The sequence below is a fragment of the Zonotrichia leucophrys genome, chromosome 14, assembly GCF_028769735.1.
Source record: "Zonotrichia leucophrys gambelii isolate GWCS_2022_RI chromosome 14, RI_Zleu_2.0, whole genome shotgun sequence".
In the NCBI taxonomy this organism is placed as follows: Eukaryota; Metazoa; Chordata; class Aves; order Passeriformes; family Passerellidae; genus Zonotrichia; species Zonotrichia leucophrys.
In genome coordinates, this window is record NC_088184.1 from 919,873 (window position 1) to 941,533 (window position 21,661).

General features: G+C 54.9%; 1 protein-coding gene across 5 annotated transcripts in view; it reads right to left on the minus strand.

The window, feature by feature from the left end:
* LOC135454069 (ankyrin repeat and fibronectin type-III domain-containing protein 1-like) overlaps positions 1-21,661 on the minus strand; it is a 241,614-nt gene that overhangs the window by 155,308 nt on the left and 64,645 nt on the right. For all 5 annotated transcript variants that reach the window (XM_064725806.1, XM_064725807.1, XM_064725804.1 and 2 more), the window contains 2 exons: positions 11,917-12,110; positions 5,674-5,891 (listed from right to left, as the gene is read on the minus strand). In XM_064725806.1, the coding sequence (XP_064581876.1) occupies positions 5,674-5,891; positions 11,917-11,989 (291 nt within the window). In that variant the 5' untranslated portion in view covers positions 11,990-12,110. The remainder of the gene's footprint in view (positions 1-5,673; positions 5,892-11,916; positions 12,111-21,661) is intronic.

A 21,661-nucleotide genomic window follows, 5' to 3' on the forward strand; every position in this document is an offset into this window, starting at 1 on the left:
CTAACAAACATCTGAGTCCCAACATGAAATATCATCTGACACATTTAATCCTGACCCTGGCAAAAAGAAGATAAAAACTCAACAGAAAGGCCCAGGTTAGGAGCAAAGCCAGGCTGCATGTTTTCTTGGGAAATGACACATCAGTCTCACTAGCACCTACCCTGCAATGACAGCACTGAAATCAAACCCCAAGTCTGGTCCTCAGCAACAAACCCCTTCCAGTTTCAAGCTCAGGATCCCACATCTTCTGGGTGTCAATTTTAGATTCCTGTGCCTTGAACTTTCCCAGCACTGGGCCCACCTCTCACAGCAAACAGAGGCCTCACCCAACCCAGCTCATTCTCACTGTCACAGCCACTGGTCCCAGCCTGGCTTTGACCAAGTGGGAGGTGTGACACTGTCCCCAGCCCCAGCAGAACCCCTCTGTACCAGCACGGCCCACAACATTCCCCACAAACTGCTCTTCTGCTTCCTAATTCCTCCCACAGGAGACATCTCCCTTTGTGTGGGAATGCTGTGCTCCCCCTGAGGCAGCCCTGCTTTCCTACAGGCACCACAAAGCACCAGCTGGGACGTCACAAGCTGCTGTTGTAAATAAAACCACGCTCACCAGAGAAATGAGCCGGCTACGTTTGGGTTTCGAGCTTTGCTGTGCCTGTTCACTCCCACACTAATTTGCACAGTGGGGTGATTCACAGGGAGCCTCTTCCCAGCTCCCAGGGACTGCTCTCCAGGGAATGAGTCTCTCTCTGGCTCCAGTAACACGTTATTTATCAGGTTTGGGTTTTTCTGTGGAGCACTCTGTGAACAAGTCAGCAAGTGAGCAATGTGGGGAGGAGAGGCTGGGCACAGGAGTGATGCACAGAGCTCAAACATCACCTGCCTTTGCAATTACCTCCCTCAGGCAGCCACTGCCACTCTGCTCTGGGAGCTGGGGCAGTCTGTGTGGAGCTCCAGGACGACCCTCATGGCTCTGCTCCACCTCCTCACCAAGCACAGCTGACCTGCTCTCACATGGTCATTTTATCAACACAGAGCAGCTGTGGCTGCCCCTGGATCCCTGGAAGTGTCCAAGGCCAGGGCTTGGACAGGGCTTGGAGCAATCTGGGGTAGTGGAAGGTCTCCCCATGGCAGGGGTTGGGATGAGATAGTTTTTAGGGTTCCTTTCAAACCAAACTACCCTAGGATTATATGATTCTATGACTCTGTTTTTATATATGGATTTATTTTTATCACACTGAACTCCAGACACAGCCAGGAATCTTCTGTCAGCTTGCTGATCCCTTCTGAAATCGGGTATGGGAGTGCATGGTTAGCAGTGTCAGAACAGAACCCAGTAAAATACAGCAAGGAGAGAGGCACTACCAGCACAGAGAGAGTGGGATTCCACTGGAGCAGAGGGATCATGGCAGGGTGACATGGCCTTGCTGTCACCATAAGCATCACCCCAGAGAGGTCTCCTGGCTGCAGCCAGCAGACTTGGGGAGGTCCCTGCACACTTAGGAATGAGACCAAACCCTTGGGATAACGCACAGATGGGCTCTACCAAGGTCCTACCTTGGCTCCAGCTCGTGTGGTACCCAGAACTCAGAGCAGGATACTCACACCCATGGACTGGTGCTGCTCTGGGGTAAGGCAGCTTCTGCCCTCCTCAACATCCCTGCAGTGACCAGCAGGGACAGGAGGCATTTCTGGGTTGATCATTATTCACTGGAATAGGAAAACCTGGGCAGGTACCTGCCAGCTGGTGCCAGCCCAGCACTGTCAGTGACTCCAGTGAGCACCAGGTGTGACCAGGTCTGTGCCACACAGTGACTTCCTCCCCTCACTGCCTCCCTCCCCAGGCTCTGCTATCCCAATCCACCTTGTCTCTGCCATCATTGCTTTGTCAGGCAGGGATTTCCTCTGCTCAACTTATCTGTAGAACTCCCAAGACAAACAGAGTCTAAGTGTTTCCTGCAGGGCAGAGACATTTCATATCAGAATCACTGCATGGAAAAACACCATACACAAATAATAATAATTAAAAAATAAATTAGTGCATGAGAGTACGGAGTAAAATTAATTAGTGCAGAGGCAGGGAAGCAATACAACCCCGAGTCACCTACTTGAAACCTGCAGGAACTGCAGTGAGCAGAAGTGTCTGGGCAGCTGGGGCAGCACCAGGGATGCCATGGCAATGCCAAGGGCTGCTCTCCTCCATCTCCCCTGCACAAACTGGTGACTCCTCTGCAATGCTCAGAGAGCAGCTCATCATCTCAGAGCAGCAGAGGGGTCAGGGCAGAGACCTCAAACCAAGCTGGCTCAGCATGTGGGACCCTGGGCACTGCTGGCTCCTCCTCAGAGGCAGCAGGGTCTGTGCCATAACACCACAAAATGAGTGGGCAATGCCAGAACGACTGGCCTAGATACAGAGAACTTGAAATTCCCATGGGGAAAAGGGAAGAGCACAATTCCCTCAGAGCCCTGCTGCAATCTGCACTGACTGTCCCAGCAACCACCACAGAGAGTGACTCAGCCCTGCTGACCTCTTTTAATGCTCCATAAGGTTAATGCTGAGTTTAACAGGGTTAATTCTGCCTTTAATGACCAGTTTTCCAGTGAAGGCAAGGAGATCAGCACAATCTGTAACTCAGCCATGTCTCACTTCTCTCCCCAGCAAGGGACACTGCAGAAGGTCCCATCCCAGGAGCCAGCTGGGCACAAAACCAAAACAATCCCTTGGCCATCACCAAGTGACCCCAAACAACATGCCCAAGGTCTCAGAGCACAGCCCCAGCCTGTCTCTGTCACAGCTGGAGTGACTGGGACAAGGCAGGGATCCGAGTGAGAGACAGATGTCAAAAGCAATCAGCCGCTCCCCTGTCTCCAGGCAGGAATGCTGACAGCACTGCAGCCCTTGGAGGAGTTAAAAGGAAAAGCTTATTAGAAAGAAAACTCGTTCTGACAATCGCAAAAATTGGAATTCATTTAAAATTCAAATTATGCAAATTCCAGTAATCTGTACGTGCAGATCCATCGCACAGCAGAGTGGGGCTGCAGACAAATGCCACCAGTGACATGGCTGGAGAAATCTCCCCCTCCCCAGTGCTCTGGGAGGCAGGCAGGTGTGCTGGCCTCAGGCAGGCAGGGGAGGAGAGGCTGCTCTGGGGCCAGGCTGGATTTGCAGGTGCTCCCTCTGCACTGAAGATGCTTCAGCAGCCCTGGCAGCATCTAGCATGTCACAGCCAGGGGAGCAGGGAAGCCATATTCCAGTATTTTCACATAAATTATAGCAAATTCTCCCTTGGACAAGCTCAGGTGCCCATGAGCAGCACAAAGCCTTCATTAGGCAGCACCTAATCACATGGATGTGAGGTGGTCACACAGCACTGCGTGCATGTGGGCAGCAGGTCTGCCCTGTCACCACCCACCCTGCCCTCTCCCACCCAAAGCCTCAAGAGCCTCCCCTCTCTCAGCAATTCCCAAAATTCTATTTTTGAGGAAACTGAAAACCAACCCAAGCAGCTGCAAAGGTGGCTCAGATTGTCAGCACAGAAAGAGCAAAGCCAGAAATCCTCATTACAGGCTGGGGAAGTGCAACAGCCCAGAAAAATGAATCCAGATTCTTCCTAAAAGATGGGCCACTGTGATATGGTAAATCATGCTCCCTCCTGTGGGTGCTGTGCCATGCATGAGGAGAGCAGATCCCACCTGGCAGTGATTCCCTTTCAGCCAGGGCTGGGCAGAGCCAGTGGCACACAGGGCCAGGGCACAACACGAGCCCAGGGAAGCTGCAACACCTCCAGCACAGAGATGGAAACTAACTAACCCAGCCATGGGAGCACACAGAGCCCACAACTTTCCTTGGAAATCATTTCCCCAGCTTGGCAGGATCTCTGCTTTGAACTTACAAACCTGGCTGTGGGCTGTGTTGGGAATGACGGTCCTGTCCTGGCCCAATCCTCGGCCAGTTCACCTTTCTCCACACTTTCTGCCAGTTCACCTTCCTCCACACTTTCTGCCACTGCTGAAGGGCCCTCTGGAAGCCCTTTCCAAGTAGGATGAGTCTGCTTTTCTCAGCAGGTCTCACAAGGTCAGAGCCCATGGCTGAGTCTACAGCAACAGCTTTTACGCTGGAAGGAGCCAGGAATTATTTAGCAAGGAAAAAACCCCACATCCCACAGAAAACCTGCTCTCTTCCTTGACAGCCAGCCAGCTCTGTGGGTACACCAAGGAAAGCTAAAAAAAAGCTCAAAACCTGAGTAAGTCAAAGGCCAAATCAAACTGGCCACAGACAGCACAGAGAGGTGCTGGCATGGCACTGAGCAGGGAGGGACAGGGGCTGCTCCACAGGAAGGGCAGAACCCAGCTCTCTGTAGGTACTAGGACACTGTGCTTAAAACCCAAGTGCCTCCACACCTTTTGTCACCATCTCCACTGCAGCACAGAGGCTATGAGGAACAGGTCCCACAGAGACACTGAAAAACATCCCTGACAGACAATGGTCCCCAACATCTCAGTGCCCTCCTGTCCCTCCTGGGTACAGCTTGGAGCCACAGATCCAGGCAGACAGAAAAAGCAGACAGTTCCTTACCCCACAGCAGGGCCGCCTCATCTTAAACATCTCCAGCATCTTTCAGCAGCTCATCAGGTGCCCCATCCTGCTTGTGCTCATCGCCAGCCCTGAGGTTTCAAGAGCTTCCTGAGCCCGAGGCAGCAGTTCCCACAGAGAAGGTTCACTGGCAGTGCTGGGACTGTGACAGCTTCCACAGACTCACCCACAGCCCTCACTGCTGGCCCCAGCACGCTCCAAGACCAGAGGTGCCCTCCCAGGGCAGAAGCAGTGGCTACATCCAACAATGCAGGCACAAGAGGGAGGGTGAGCTCCCAGACCCACACACACTGCCCAAGTGCACCAGGAGAAACCCCCAGTGTGACCCCAGAGGGACCAGCCCTTCCCCTGGGGCAGAGGAAGCCTGTGCACAGCTTGGGGCAGGTGAGCTGTGCAGCCTCAGCCCATTCCCTGCTCCATGCCCATTGTACTGGCTCTCTCAGCCATTGCCAATCAACACCGAGTGCTTCTCATCCCCGCGGCACCTGAGCCCTCATTACAACCCGGAGCCGCTAACGAGGCGGGGGAGGGACACCCGAGCCGCGGGGTTCGGTGTCTCTGCGAAAGAGAAGAGGCAGAGCCCATTAAACATTGATCAGAGGCTGCCACAGCTGCGGTGCAGCCCTGGCGCATCCCTGCTGTCCGGCCACCAGGAGCTCCCGAGGGCCAGGGGGCTCCTTGCTGCCCCAAGGACTCGGTGCTGGCTCCTTGCTGCACCAGCCCCTCACTGCTGGCCCCTGACAAACCTCTGGAGAGGTGCAGTTCCTCACAGACACGAATCCGAGGACAGGAAAACTCATTTCCTCCTTTCAGCCTGGTTCCATGCTTTGCACAGCAGTGCCCGGAGTCCAGGCCCTTGTCCCCCCTCACCCAGCAGCCACCCTGAGCCCTCAGAGCCAGGGGGACAGGACCCCAGGAGAGGGGCTCTGTCACGGGCTGGGCAAAGCCAAGCTGCCACCACCATCTGCTCCACCACTCTGGAGCAGCCTCTCTTTCTGTTGTTTTACTCATGCTGGGCACAGAAATAGCTCTCCAAGATGTCAGTGTGTTTGGGAACCGCGCGTGGGGCCGATACTCACGAACTGCCGCCGCAGCTTGGTCCTGACGCGCTCGGCCTTGCTCTCGGCCGGGTGCACGGCGTAGCTCAGCGAGCCCAGGTGGTTGTCCACGGACAGGCTCTTCCTCATGTAGAAGGAGCGCGTGCGGAAGTAGCTGAACGGGGCGTCCTCCACGGCCGTGCCCAGCTGGGGGGCCCTGGGCGGCTCCGAGCAGTCATCCTCCAGCCGCCAGGCCTCCCCTGCCCGGGAGAAGGAGATGTGTCCCCATCAGAGCGTGATCAGACCTGTCCTACCCCCTGAGACAGCTCTGGGGATGCCCAGTGGGTATCCCTGGACCCCCTCTGGCTGTCCCACATCCATCCCACCCCATCCCATGGGGTACAGGCACTGGGAACTTACTCAGATGGCATCTCCCTCCCACAAATCCCCACATACCCCCTGCCCCAGACAACAGCCCTGCACTCAACTGCCCACCCAGGTATGCACAGTCCCCACCATCTCCTGGCAGGAATCAGCCAAATGCAATTAGAATCATGGAATGCTTTTTGCTGGAAGGAAGCTTAAAGCTCATCTCGTTCCAACCCCCTGCCATGGGCAGGGACACATTGCACTTCATCAGGTTGCTCCAGCCCTGGTCCAACCTGGCCTTCAAGTTTTGCTTTGTGAATGAGAAAAATGAGGCATCAATAAGTGTTAAAAATGACAAAAGAATTTACTGCCATCTTCTCCTACAGAAAAAACACCCCAAAACACTTTATGGCACAGCCAGCAGCAAATCAAGAGCCCCATGAAGGACAGAAGCCAGATCTCCCTTCTCCACCTGCCCGTCACCAGCAGCAACAGGATGCAGCAGTGCAGGGCTGAGAGCCCCAGGGACAAACCTCACTAACACTGCCACAGTGGTGACAGCTGGCACCACGCAGGGCTGGTGATCCCAGGGCAGGACTGGCCACTGCAACAAAAGGGAAAAACCAACAAAACAACAGAAGATGTCTCCAGAATATCACTGCTGCACTCTTTTCCCTTCGGCTCAGATTGTCACCTGCTTTTTGTTGCCAATCTCCTCTTTACATCTGGAGCTTGCCCTCCCTCCTCCCCTCAGCCAAAATCACTGCTCAAGCCATGACAAACAATCAATAAAAGCCTCAATCTTGAAACCTTCTCAATTATTAGCCCAAAAGGGCATCTCACAGGACTGCCTCCAGGGGCTCTCACCCTTCTGCAGCCTCTTACCAAGGCAACATCCTTCGCCTCTCATTGCTGAAAAACCCAGCACCTTCGAGCATGAACGACCATGATCCTGCTACACCAGGGCTGAGGAGCAAAAAACACTTCTGGGGTTTAAAGCAGATAATGGCCCTAAGCCCCAGTTCAGCAGCACAGTCCAGTTTACCCAGCAAGGCTGTGGGGTTTACATGGAACATAGTGAGACACAGGCTGGACTCCAAGCCACCAGAAGAGGAACCACCTACACAGACTGCCAGAGGGCAAGATTAGATGGGATACTGGGAAGGAATTGTTCCTTGTGAGGGTGGGGAGGCCCTGGCACAGGGTGCCCAGAGAAGCTGTGGCTGCCCATGGATCCCTGGCAGTGTCCAAAGCCAGGCTGGATGGGGCTTGGAGCAGCCTGGGACAGTGGGAGGTGTCTCTGCTCAGGACAGGGTGTGGAACAAGATGACCTTGAAGGTCCCTTCCAACTCAAACCCAAACCATTCCATGAAAGAGGCAACCCAGAGCACAGCACTCCGAGCATCGTGTAGATTTTTTCTCCCCTAGTTTCAATTTAATAAGCTGCTGCTGCTCCTCTCCAAATGTCACCTCACACAACACAGGAACTGCTGTTTGAAAGCTGTGATTATTCCATGCACAAACACGTCAATCGGAGGCAGATCCAGGCTGCCATTGTGAGACAGCATCGCTCTGGGAGCGCAGCAGGAACACTGACACACCAGAGGCAGGGGACACGCAGGGAAACCACACATGAAAGGAGAACCTGCTCTCGTGCTCACCTGAGATGTCCCAGCCACTGCCTGTGCCACCTGTGTCCTCAAGACTGTCCCCTCCCAGCCCCAGAGCTCACCCAGACACAGCCCCCACTGCTCTGCTGCCCTGAGCAAGGGAGGGCCAAGGCCAGGTGGTGAATGAGGGAAAGGATTCACCTGCTGTACCCACCTGCTCCTCTGTGCAGGGCACCTCACCCAGGGACGAGGAGCTGGGTTTCAAATCCTACAGAACAGCTGTGCCACATCTGCTCTCCCTGATCCCAGCTCCCCAAGGATTTTTGCAGCTTTTGGTCTTGTCTCTCATCTGCAGGAGCTGAGTTCTCCAGCAGGAGCTGGACCAGAGGCAGCTGCTCCCTGGCCTGCCTAAGGGGTGATCCTCACCAAACTGGGTCCTTCCTCCCTGCACGGAGGGAGCCACCACAGGACCTTGTCTATCCCAAAATGCTTTTCTACCTGCTAAAGGAGCTTGTTCTGACTGCTACCAAACAAGTAAATCAATGATCAAGCCCAGAATGGCCAGAAGGGGAAGATCAAGAAGTCAGAGAATCAAAGACTGGTTTGGGCTGGAAGGGAAATAAAAGCTCATCTCGTTCCAACCCCTGCCACAGGCAGGGATGTCACTCACTAGATCAGGTGGCTCAGGACCCCATCCAACCTGGAGAGAAAATGCCAGGAACAGAAGCAAACCCACAGACTGGAGGCCAACAATCGTCATGCTCTTGTGTCTTGGAGCTGCTCACCCCTCTGCCACTCAGAGCTGTGCCCTCAACATCAGCACCTCTGGAAGATCTCCTGACCATCTCCTGCAACAACAATTCCTGAAAACCCTTTTTTCTCTCTGAATTTGAGGTGCTGGGGAGGACACACATCAAAGGATGGAGGGAACAGCAAGGACAGAGACCCGATGCCTCTCCAGTACATCCTCTACAAGTAGAAGAAAAATTAATTCCAGGGTCCTGGTCTAAGCTCAAATCCAGCTGCTTCCTTGTGGCTTCTTTATTTTCCTCCCATGGGCACAATTCCCACAATAAACTCACACCAGCCATGCTATGAGTTAACTTCTTCCCAGATCCACAGCAGGGCATGGAGCCAGCTCCTGAAGAGCTCTGCATGTTCCTGACAGACAAGAGAGAGTGGAGGCAGGGAAGAGCTCCAGAGTGGTCTGCTCCTTCCAGGTGCCAGAGGAGGGAACTGCAAGGGACCAGGCATGTAAACCATGCAGAGTTTCTGTGCAGGCTGCAGCTCAGGGCTGCTGCAGTGCTCAAAGGCTGAGAAGAAGCCCCTGCCTGATGTAGAAGGAAGAGGTGAGAGAGCAAAAGGAGGGCTATTCCTCAGTCCCACTCCTAAATCTCCACACTGGAACAAGGGATAAGAAGCAACAGGCAGATCATTGCTCTGTGCCACCAGCATGTGTGAGACCTCCTGGCAGAGTGCAGTGTGACACCCAAGGGACAATGGCTTGGACAAGGCAGGCACTGTCCCCTGTCCAGTCAAGCCCCCTTTGTGTTTGTCTTTCCCTCTCCAGGGCTTGGAGACATAAGAATGTGGGGTTAATACTGGAGCTGTTTCAGGCTGTTTCAGTTGAAGGATATAGGATGGGGAGGAAGAGCTCACAGCCTGTCCAGCTGACCCCAGTACTGTTATGGGTGTCCTGCAGGGAAAAACAAAACCAGACCAGCAGGAAACCCAGACCTGCTGACCAGCCCAGCCAGTTCCTGAGCTCATGGAATGAGGTGGAAGGTTGTTTTGAAGGGAAAGAAGGGCTCTGGGAGGCTCAGCAGCCACGGGCTCAGCTCTTCTGCCCATCTTCAGGGTCCCAGCTCCCCCCCAGGCACCTTGGTGTCCTCACAAGGACCTGCAGAGGAGCTGTGGTTCCACGGCAAGACATCCTCCTGTGACCTCCTGTCAAGTGCCAGAGCACATCCCTCCTCCAGTGCTGACACACTGGAACCATGGGACACAAAGGAAAAGGCTGAGGAACACGTCCCAGTGGTCACATGAGGATGTCACATCTCATCCATGCCAGACACAATCACATCTTCCATCTTGCTTGGAGATTCCTCTGCTCGTGGCCCCCAGAACAGCATTGAGCAGAGTGCAGTTCCTCTCCACAGCCATGAACACTCCTGAAGATGAGTTCATCACATCTCCCAAGGACAGCCCTGCTCCTGCCATGTCCCTGTGCATGAGCCCCTTCTGAGCTGGTTTTGGTCCTGTGTCCCCCCACCTTCAATGGGGGGTGGTAGTGCCTGCTCACAGCAAATCCACCACTTCTTTAGGGAAAGGACCTTATCCAAGAGTGATGAAATGGTTTGGGTTGGAAGGGACCTTAAAGCACATCTCATTCCAGCCCCTGCCATGGGCAGGTACACCTTCCACTATCCCAGGCTGCTCCAAGCACTGTCCATCCTGGCCTTGGACAGTTCCAGGGATCCATGGGCAGCCACAGCTTTCTGGGGACCCTGTTCCAACTTCTCTCCATCCTGATGCCCAGCAGCCCAGCTCTTGCTCATAAATCCTTACAGGAATCCTGCATTCCTGGTCAGCATCCCAGGGCTTGTTAACCTTCAGCACCACATGCTGCTCCATTCCCTTTGTGCTGTCCAAATGTCCTACCCTGCCAGCAGTGGCATCTCTTCTTTTTCTGCTCCGGGACATCATCCTGACAGCCTTCATAAGTAAATAATTAGCAGTTTCTAATTGAGCCAGGAAAACAAAGTGGGAGAATCTGGACTGAAAACAACACACTCACTCATCCACTGCTCTGGCTGTGGAGGGAGCCCTCCAGTCTCCAAGGGTTTTCCTACTCCTGCTCCTCTTGGCACCCCTGGCCCCTTCCAGCCATGAGCAAAGGAAGATCTCAGACACTTCTTAGGTGCACTCAGAGTTTCCATGATTCCTGCTGTGCAGGAAGGGTGTGCATGGGGTTTGCTCCAGGACAGTTGTTCCAAGGAGCACGAGCCTGTCTGCACTCCCAGGACAGCAGGAGTCTGCAGCAGGAGGTGAGGTGTTTGCAGTGGGGCTGACCCACAGGGCAACATCACCCCACAGTCTCACCCCAGCCTCCCACTCCCGTCCTTCAGCTCCAGCACAGCTCCCTGGAGGCACCAACAGAGCAAATGGGGACCTGCAGGTGTGCAAGGGAGCTCTGGATGCCATGTCCTTCGTGGTGAAGGCTACACAGCCTTCCCACAGGTTTCCATCCATTCAAAGACCCACTCTAACAATTTGATGGGCTGAAGGAAAACCCCCAGGTCCCACACATGGCAGCAGTGGCTCAGGTGCTGCAGGACACCCAGGAACTCTGTCACGACAGGAGTGGCAGGATGGGCTCAGCCATGTGCAGAGATCTGCTCTGTGCACAACTTTTGGGAGAATTAGTAGCATCAGGAAATGAAATGTAGCATGCAAAGCATCAAAATTAATCCAGGGTTTGGACAGCTGCTCTGCTGAGCAACACACGGATCTGACTGTGAGAGGGATAATTTAAAAAACCCCATTAAAATAAAAAAATCCAAGGGTGCTGTTTGAAGGGAGCTGTTTTATAAGGGTTTTATTCAACACTGGACTGTCAGCCCTGGCTTCCAGGCTTTATCTTTGTTTCAGTGTTAATAATCCCCCTTCCCATCACTTTTATGGTCCCAGCGTGATTCTGCTGGCACCAAAAGCACTGAAACACTTTGGCCATCAGCAGCTTTGCCAATAAACTTGCTCAGAGCAGCTGGCCCAGCAATATTAGTATTTCATCAGGATCAGCATGAGAGTAGAAGAACATTATAAAAATCCTTAGGGCTGCCCAAACACCAAAACACAGCGCTAGGCTGGGAGCATTTGCAAATTTCCAAGGCCAGGGCTGTGGGAAGAGCACAGTCATGATGTTCCTGCCACTGCTCCTGGTGCAGACCAGCTACAAGTGAAATAAGACAGAGGCACCTAGGCCTGGGCACTGGACAAGGAGGCCCCAGGGTGGTGGCTCACCCCAGCACCCTCAGGCAGAAGGCTCCAAGCATCACCCCTCCACCTCGGGTGGCTTCCAACAACCTGCTCTTCTTTTTCACCAGCATTATATGAAGGATGGGGAGGTTTAAGTATCAAGCACAAAGAAAGACTCAACCAGGGGCAAAACCCCCAAAAGTTCACCAAGAAGTGCTATTTTCAGAGCAGAATAAACTCCAGGTGGGCTGGAGTGGGGTCTGTACCCCTGGAGAAGCGGGGAAGCTTGGCTGGGATCCCGTAGGCACAGAGGGGCGGGCGCACTCACCGGCAGAAGGCACCGTGCAGCCTTTCTGGTGCTCGGAGGCCGAGTGCTTCTGGTAGGGCTTCTGCTCCGGCATCTCGTCCCGGTAGGCGGCGGGCTCGAGCAGGGGCAGCCGGCTCAGCACCGGGGACTGCGGGATGCTGGGCAGCGTCCGCGACTTGCCCAGGAGCGGCCGCTGCAGCTTCCTGTCCAGGGACCTGCGGGGACACGGCGGGACAGGCCCTCAGGAGGTGGGACAGGACACGGGACACGGCGGGACAGGCATTCAGGAGGGGGGACGGGACACGGGACACGGCGGGACAGGGCCTCAGGAGGGAGGACGGGACACGGGACACGGCGGGACAGGCCGTCAGGAGGTGGGACAGGACACAGGACACGGCGGGACAGGCATTCAGGAGGTGGGACAGGACACGGGACACGGCGGGACAGGCATTCAGGAGGGGGGACGGGACACGGGACAGGGCTTCAGCAGCTGCCATGGGATACAGCACAAGGGCCTTCAGCAGCTGGACAGGACACAGGACAGGTGTGTTCAGCAGCTGGGACAGGACACTGGACACAGGACATAGGACAGGGGCCTTCAGCAGCTGCCATGGGACACAGGACACAGATACAGGACACAGGACAGGGCCTTCAGCAGCTGGGACAGGACACAGGCCTTTCAGGAGGTGGGATGGGACACAGGGCTTTCAGGAGGTGGGATGGGACACAGGGCTTTCAGGGGGTGGGAGGGGTCCCTCAGGCCAGGACCCCTCTGTGACACACACACAGCCCCTGGCTGAGCATAGCTATGCCCTTCATGGAATCATGGAATTGTTCAGGTTGTGAAAGCCCTCCAGGATCAGTAAGTCCAACCCTTACCCCAGCACTAAACCATGCCCCTAAGTGCCACATGCACAGGTCTTTTCAACACTTCTGGGAACAGTGACTCCACCATTGCCCTGGGCAGATGTTCCATGAAGAAATTTTCCCCAAGATCCAATCTAAGCCTCCCCTAGCACAACTTGAGGCTGTTCCCCCTTGTCCTGTCCCTGTTCCCTGGGAGCACAGCCATGCCCCCCGGCTGTCCCCTCCTGTCAGGAGCTGTGCAGAGCCACAAGGGCCCCCCTGAGCCTCCTTTGCTCCAGGCTGAGCCCCTTCCCAGCTCCCTCAGCTCCTCCTGGTGCTCCAGACCCTTCCCAGCTCTGTTCCCTTCCCTGGACACACTCCAGCCCCTCCATGTCCGTCTTGTCATGAGGACCCAGCACTGGAGGTGCCCCAGCAGTGCCCAGCACAGGGATGTCACTGCCCTGGGGCTGTGGCCACACCATGGCTGGTGCAGGCCAGGTGCCACTGGCCTCTTGCCCACCTGGCTCAGCACCACACTGCACCCTCTGTTAGCAAAGCTGCTGCTGTGCCAGTGAAGCCTTCTTCCCTGGCCACTGTAATTAGGATTAGCATCCTGAGCTGCAAGGCACAACCAGCACAAAAAGAATTCAAGACCCCAGCCCACCTCAAAACTCCCAGATAATCTGAATTAACCAAATAAAGAAACCAGAGGGTTCAAGACTGAAGGGATAAAAAATTCCTTTGAGACAGTGAAACCCCCATTAAACATCATCCACAGCACCAGAAAGGGATTTGAGGTAGAAAACAGGACACTGAACAGGTACTAGGGAAGGTCCACACTCCAGAAAGCCAGACTCACACAGAAGGGACTGCAGAGGTCCTCAGGGTGTCGTGGAACATGCAGAAACATAAATTCAATGTCTCTGCGAGGTCAAAACTCAACTGAGTTTGATGCTGGGGCTGCCAACCTGCCAGGGTGAGCAGGACACAGCCCACGTGTCAGGGTGACCACGCACAGCCACAGTCCCAAAGCCCAGGGGCAGCCCAGGGCCACAGGAGGCTCCTCAGGTGCCCTGCTGGGGATGACACCAGCCCCAGCAGCGCTCCAAGGAACCCAGAAATGCCATAGAAAGGAGCAGAGCCCAGCACTGCTGTGGGGTGTCCTGGGCTGAGATTACCCCAAGGCTGTCCCTTGTCCCCTGCTCTCACAGAGCCCACAGCTGAGCCCAAATGAGCTCCCCAGGACACCCCAAGGCTGTTCCAGAACCACAGAATGCTTTGGGTTGGAAAGGACCTTAGAGATGATATTCCAACGCCCTGCCATGGGCAAATCTCATAATGAACGGTACAGATCATTCAAATTTCCATCTAAAACACAATTCTTCACTGCTTATGCTCATTTGTTCTTGTGCCAATATTAACCTTTAGCTTAAATAATTATCCCCCCTCTACGGTGTTTGCTCCCATGATTAATTTCCATTATAATGAAGTCCCAGCCCCTTTCTGCCTGCCTTTTTCAAGGCTGATTAACACAAATTCTTTCAGTCTCCTCTCACAAAATTAGCTTTTATTTCCCCATGGATATTTCCACACCCCTCACTGCCCTCCCTCTCTCTTGGACTCAGCTTTTTCCACCCATTCTGGAGCATCACAGAATCCCAGGATGGTTTAGGTTGGAGGGGACCTTAAAGCCCATCCAGTGCCACCCCCTGCCTTGTCCAGGACAACTTCCACTGTCCCAGGTCACTCCCAGCCCTGCCCAGCCTGGCCTTGGGCACTGCCAGGGATCCAGGGTGGGCACCCTGTGCCAGGGCCTGCCCACCCTCACAGGGAACAATTCCTAATTCCCAATATCCCATCCATCCCTGCCCTCTGGCAGTGGGAGCCATTCCCTGTGTCCTGTCCCTCCATCCCTTGTCCCCAGTCCCTCTGCAGCTCTCCTGGAGCCCCTTCAGGCCCTGGCAGGGGCTCTGAGGTGTCCCTGGAGCTTCTCCTCTCCAGGTGAGCACCCCCAGCTCTCCCAGCCTGGCTCCAGAGGGGCTCCAGCCCTGTGATCATGCAGACCTGAGCTCCTGATGCAGACAGCAGGGCAACCCCTCTGCCTCCCTGCACGTTCCACCACTAAATTTTATCCTATTTCATGCTTCAGTGCTCAGAGTCACACAGGCAGAGTCTATCATGCCAAAGCTGCTGACCCTCAGTGCTGGCCTGTCACCGACATGTTTGTCACAACAGCTCTGCACTCCCATTCCAGACACAGCAGCAGCTCCAGTGGTGCCAGTCTGGTGTCACTCAGGAGGGCAGGCACAGGGCCAGAGTGGTGCCACAGCTGTGCAGGCACCTCCCAGGGACGGTCACACCCAGCCCTGGGCACAGGGGCCGGGGCAGAGGGCAAGCCCTGCCAGCCCTGGCAGCCCTGGCAGCCCCACAGGGCACAGGGCAGGGCTGGGCAGCACGTGCTGACATTGGGTCAGCAGCTCACTGCTGTAAATCCATCACATTCTCTCTCAGCTGCCTGGTGCTGCTGCTCTCTGGGGCTGGGCAGGGGCAGCAATGCCCAGGGCAGCAGTGCCTCAGCTGTGCCAGGCACTCAGCACCATCCTGCCACCCCAGGCCCCACGCTTCAGTGGGATCAGCATGGAAACAAGATGTGCCAAGAGATACAAAGCCAGAATTAGCTTCCCAAGCAGTTTCCATTCCAGCAGAACATTTGTACATCTCATTGTAACATATTTCACTGGCACAAGGCAACAGGGACAGAGCTTAACACATCGCTGTGCTGCATAAATGAGTTCAAAACATTCCTTTTTCTGTGCATGTAAATCCCAGGATACCTGTGTACAGCTCCATCACCTGCAGAACCCCATTAGCATTTTAGTGCTCCCGTTCCTTTTGTGCTCACAGGGCCACTCACAAGAGTCACATGGGGAAAAAAACCAGAAGAATTCACTCTGTTAGAGAAGCAATTTTCAAGCTATGTATCTTCAGGCAGCGATTTATATTGTCAGAAAAAGCAAAGCTACTAGAAACCTGTTTACCACTGAAATCTGAGCTCGAATTCCCAAGCACAATTGAGCTCCATGGATTTACTATCCCACTTGTCATTGTTGAACCACAGCTGGCACATAAGTACCACACAGCCCCTCATTCATCCAACCCCCTGGTGGGCTGGGGAGGAGAACTGGGAAAAAGTAAAACCCATGAGCTGAGGTAATAATTGAAATACAGTTGTTAGTGGGGGTTATTATTGTTATCATTATTGTTGTTGTTGTTGTTATTGTAATAAAAACGGAGATAAGAAAAAGAGAGAGAGGACTATAATCCCAGATAAACAAGTGGTGCCCAACACAGTCTCTCACTGCCCAAAAAGCCCAGCCTGTTCCTCAGCAGCCATAGGCCTCTCCCAGCCAACCCCCACACTCCACATTGGGCATGACATTCCATGGTCTGGAATATCCCTCCCAGTCCTTGGCACCTCCTGGCAGGCAGAGCATGGGAAATGGAAAAGTCCTTGACCTAGGGAGAGCATTTCCCAGCAACAACCAAACCAGCAGCGTGTTATCAACACTGTTCTCATCCTGAACCCAAAACACAGCCCTGGACCAGCCATGGGAAGAAAATGAATTCTCTCCCAGCCCAAGCCAGAGCTGGTGCACAGCTCCAGAGCTGTCAGCAGCCAGTGCCAGGCAGGACCTGACAGCAGCAGGAAGTCACATTGCATCTCCGTCTGCTTCCCAAGCAGGCGTCCCAGCTGGGTGCTATCAAGGATGCCACATCCCATTAGTAAAAATCCCTGATGGAGTGTAAAGCTCAATTAGAAAAGCCACAATCAACACTTTACAGCCTATATTTAGCTGCCGTTCGGCATTTGGGTAGGAAGGAGAGCACATAATCGAGTCATGACAGGGGTGGAAAAATCCTCCTGGCTGGGTGTGAGAGCTCAGGCAGGAGCCCAGGGACAGCTCTGTCACTGCCAGTCCACAATCAGATGGGGAAATGTGGGAACATCATCAGGGCCAGGTCCCTGCCCCAGCCCCAGGGACAGCTGTGGGGCAGGAATGACTGTGCCAGGCAGGGGACAGGGCTGCTCCAGCACCCCCAGCCCAGCCCCAGCCCCACACACCCAGCAGCACGGGAGGAAAACCAGCAGAACTCATCTCCAGACCTTGCCATGGTGATGTCCTTCTCCAACCCAGGAAAGACAGGGGAAGGGCTCAGATAAAGGGAAGGGAGGGAGAAAGAAAAGTTTACTGCAAATTAGAAGGCAGCTCCTGCAGCCCTGCTGCAAGCTGGGAACAAACTGCACACATCTCCAGCCTCTCCCCCAGCTTGTATCTGTGGGGGAGAAGCTGCACTCTGGAGAGCACTTCCAGCCCAGCCCAGGGAGTGTGGAGTCTGCAGCTTCCCAGGGCAGGATGGGGGAGTCAGCAGCCCCAGCAGCACCAGAGAGAGCAGCAGGAGGGGAAAATAACCCTAAACCCACTGCTCTCACAACCCAAAAAGGACCACAGTAAGCCTCATTGATTTATATTATTTGCCCAGGAACAAAGCAAGGAAACCTGCTGCAGGTGTCCTGCAAATGCCTGAGGATGCTGACCCTGCAGAGATGTCCTACTCCTGGGACAGGGGAGCCTTTTTGTTGCCACAGCACCCAGTCCCAGCAGCTGTGACACAAACCTGAGCAGCCACCCTGCCAATCCCCTCCCCGAGGCAGCTGCTGCTGGAACACAGCAGGGAGAGCAGGTTAACCTGGGGGGGAAACCAAGGAGGCAAAGGGGCAGAGCAGCAGAGCAGCAGCTACTCCAGACCTTGCCCACCTGCCCAGAGCTGTGACTTGGTGACAGCCACATGCCCTGGGAGGGACACTGAGGCCACTCCCAAGATCCAAGGGGGACAACACAAAGAGCTCACAGCCCGAAAACTCAAATCAAAAACAGACAGAGTAGACAAAGTGCTCCTCCTGCAGCACCACAGAGCATCCCACAGGTAACTGGGGGGGGCTCCTTCACCCTCTCAGTTAATTAATTCACTAAATCTACCCAGCAGAGGAAGTTGATAGAGCAGAAGGCTGGGGGAAGAACAGGCTGAGAGGGTGGCAGGGATAGGGGCCAGGAGAGCCCAGCTATTGCACAGGGACAGGTCTCCCAGATCTTCCCAGCCTATGGCTGCTCACTCACTTCCCAGCCCGCTCCTCCAAGGAGGTGTAACTTAGCAACCTGACCTTAAAAACTCAGCAAGGGTTCCAGCTGGATTCAGGAAAATGAGAGATGTTCCAAGGCAGGAGGAGCCATTACCCACCAAACTCCCTCTGAAAGCAGGTGGGGTGTGGGGAGGGGGGTGCACCTCCTGCACAGCCTGAGCCCCATGGCAACACAAACAATGGCTGCAAAATGGAAACAACACAACACCCACAGCCATGCCTGAAACAGCTTGTGGAGATGCAGCTGGGTGTGACAGGTACAGGGGGTAGGGATAGATGGGATACTGGGAAGAAATTCTTGGCTGAGGGCTGCTGAGGCCCTGGCACAGGGTGCCCAGAGCAGCTGTGGCTGCCCCTGGATCCCTGGCAGTGCCCAAGGCCAGGCTGGACAGGGCTTGGAGCAGCCTGGGACAGCGGGAGGTGTCCCTGCCATGGCAGGGGATGGGATGGGCTTTAAGGTTCCTTCTAACCCAAACCCTTGTGGGATTCTGTGAGGTTCCCCCTCAGTGCTCAGCTCCACAGCACAGGATTCACCCTGTCCTGCCACGGTGCCTCACCCCACTGTGTGTCCCTGCCCAGGGCAGACACAGAACTCACTCCTGGGACACTCCACCGGGCTGGGCTGAGCCCCCAAAGCCCAGCTGTGCCCCTGACCCCCCAGCAGTGCACAGTGCTCACTGGGGGTGAGCTCTGCTCTGAGCCACGGGGCTGAGCAGAGATTTGAGCAAGGATCTTCTCCATCCCCACCCCGAGAGCAGCAGGAGACAAGGCAACATCCACCTGCAGCTGGTGCCTGCACAGGGGCTCTGCAGGAGGGGAGGGGAAGCACAGGAGGCTGCTGTGCATCAGAAGCACGAGGCAGCAGCCCCTGGGATGTGCCTCAGTGCAGTCCAACACCCAAAGCAGTGGCAGGACCCCATGGAGGGCAGGGAATGCAGTTTAAGGAGACCACAGAGCAGTGCTGAAGCCTAGGGAAGGAGTAACACAGGTAACACAGAGAGTAGCCTTGGAAACCAAAGCCTGAGGATTCTGGCAGAGCAGAGCCTTTGCAGGGCATCCTCACCTGTTCAAATCACCAGCTTGCTCTGCAAACCTTATCAGCTGTGAGCAAACCTGTGAGTCACTGGCACTATTTCCAGTGACCCTGTGGATGACAAAGCCAGAGAAAATCACGGAGAAATCTTCCTTTCACATTCAAAAACACCCAAACAAAACACCTTCCTTTCTGGCTGGCTGGTGTATGTGTGTGAAGAGTGGAAAATGAGAGCTGAAACAGAGCATCTTTCATCTGACTGTGAGACAGTTTCAAAGCAAAACAAAACCCAGAACAGCATTCAGTGTGCAAGTTCAGAAAAGGAGAAAACCAACCATGTGAAGCTATAAAAATACCTTCCCAGGCTCAGCTGTGAGCTGGTAAATACCACGATTCCCACCAGCTGGTTTCCAAAAGCTTCTTCTCCTGCCACCTCTCCGACTTGCAGAGCATCTCTGCAGCAGGGCCATCACCCCAGCACTGAACTAAACACCACTGGCATCCAGGGAGTAATTGCTGCTGTCCCTACAAACTGCACTTTGATTTGGAGGGGCGTGGGAGGACAGGACAGGTGGGTCACACACCCCTTGTGTTGAGGACAGGCCTCAGAAAACATTTCAGAGCTGCCTGGAGGATTCAGCACCACTCCCTGCTATGAGCCCCCTGTGCCCGAAGCCCAGCCCTGCTCCAAGCACCAGATTGGGAGCCAAGTACCAAATGACCCTGAAAAGGGCCAGAAGGTCTTTTTGTGGCAGATGCTCACACCCTGAGCTCTTGGGTGTGTGACAGCTAGGGTCACACCAGCCACTGCCCTCAGCCTCTGTCCCAGCAGGCATTTACCCAGGGCTAAAGAGCTGCTGCTGCTGCTGCTACTCACCCCTGGCACCACGACACCATCCCTGCACACCAAGCTGGGCAGAGCCATCCCCAGGGAAACAAGGTGAAAAACACAAACCCTTCATGGCAGCCCTCACAACCTATGAGCTGTGCCTGTTTTGTAGCAACGCCTCCATTTCACCATTCACTGGAATCCAATTGGTGAACAGACAAGGAAATGCATTGGAGCCAGACACCGCCATTCATTCATTCAAAAGTGCGTTGGTTTCATCATCAAAAGAATCTTTTTTCCCAGCTCTGTTGCAGGCAGTGAACGCAGGGGGATGCTCCCCCTGCTCCCCAGCCCAGGAGCACCCCATGGGGCCTTTGCTGGTGGCCACCCTGCCCTCTCTGTCACCCTCTGTCCCTGTGGTGCCACCAGACATCCCCTCCACATCCTGCAGTGAGAGGAGCCCTGGGCACTCCCTGCCCTCCTGCTGCCCTGGTCACACCCCACCAACAGGGGCAGAGCAGGGACCAGGCCCTGGGGAAGGCTCTGGCAGAGCCCAGCTCAGACCTGCCGGAGCTGCACCTGCACAACAAAAAGTCCCCAAAGACAAAAATTCCCTGGGGCCAGGGAAAGAAGTGGGAATATTCATGGAACATGAATATTTATCCTGTTCACTGGGTTCTCTCTGATAAATGGGGAGCGATGGCAGACAAAGGTGAAATTAATCCCAGCACAACAGTGGAGCAGACGAGCATCCTCCCTCCTGGCAGCTCCAGAGCGTGACCTGCATCCTCAGGGACCAGTGTGCTGACTGTCCCAGGGTCCTCGAGCTTATAGCCAGGCTGTGCCATCCAAATGAAGCAGACAGGATGGCCAAAGGCATCTGGGATGCTCCACAAGAGCCTCAGGGATCGCTCTCCAGACGAGCAGCTCTGAGGCTCACAAAGGAGGGTGTTTGAGATGCAGAAGGAAGCTCCTTCCAGGCTGACAGTCAGCTCACGAGCAGGACCTGACTCCCAGGGACACAGCAGTGCCTGGCCAGCCCTGAGGCAGGAGAGACACAGCAGAGCATGGCTGGGACACAGAGCCAGGCACAGACACAGCAGAGCATGGCTGGGACACAGAACCAGGCAGAGACACAGCAGAGCATGGCTGGGACACAGAACCAGGCAGAGACACAGCAGAGCATGGCTGGGACAGAGAGCCAGGCACAGACACAGCAGAGCATGGCTGGGACACAGAACCAGGCAGAGACACAGCAGAGCATGGCTGGGACACAGAACCAGGCAGAGACACAGCAGAGCATGGCTGGGACAGAGAGCCAGGCAGAGACACAGCAGAGCATGGCTGGGACAGAGAGCCAGGCAGAGGGAGCAGCCCAGGCACTCCTGTGACTGGAAGGCAGAGCCCCCAGAGCCATGCCACCCTGGTCACTGTGACCCTGTCACTGGTCACTCCTGTGACCCTGTCACTGGTCACTCCTGGTCACTGCTCACTCCTGGTCACTCTGGGGACCTGCCAAGGCCACAGCAAACACCTCCCACTCCTCAGCCTCACCAGACCCGCCACAGATCATACCCCAGCTCCCAGCTTTTCTTCTGTGGTGTTTCTGTATCTCCTTTTGTCTCCTCTGAAACATTTCGGAGACAAAAGCTAATGAAGCACAAGTAATGGATGACAAACATCCGGCTCACAGTAAAGGGCTGGCTAATTTACAAGATAAATAACAGAGCTGCCTCCTGTGCATTTACAAACACCTTTCAGGGAGGATGTGGAGGGGTTCAGCATCACAGCCAGCTCCTGCCCTCCTCCCTCAGCCCTGCATTCCCAGGAGAATCCCTGGAGCAGGACTGGAGCCAAG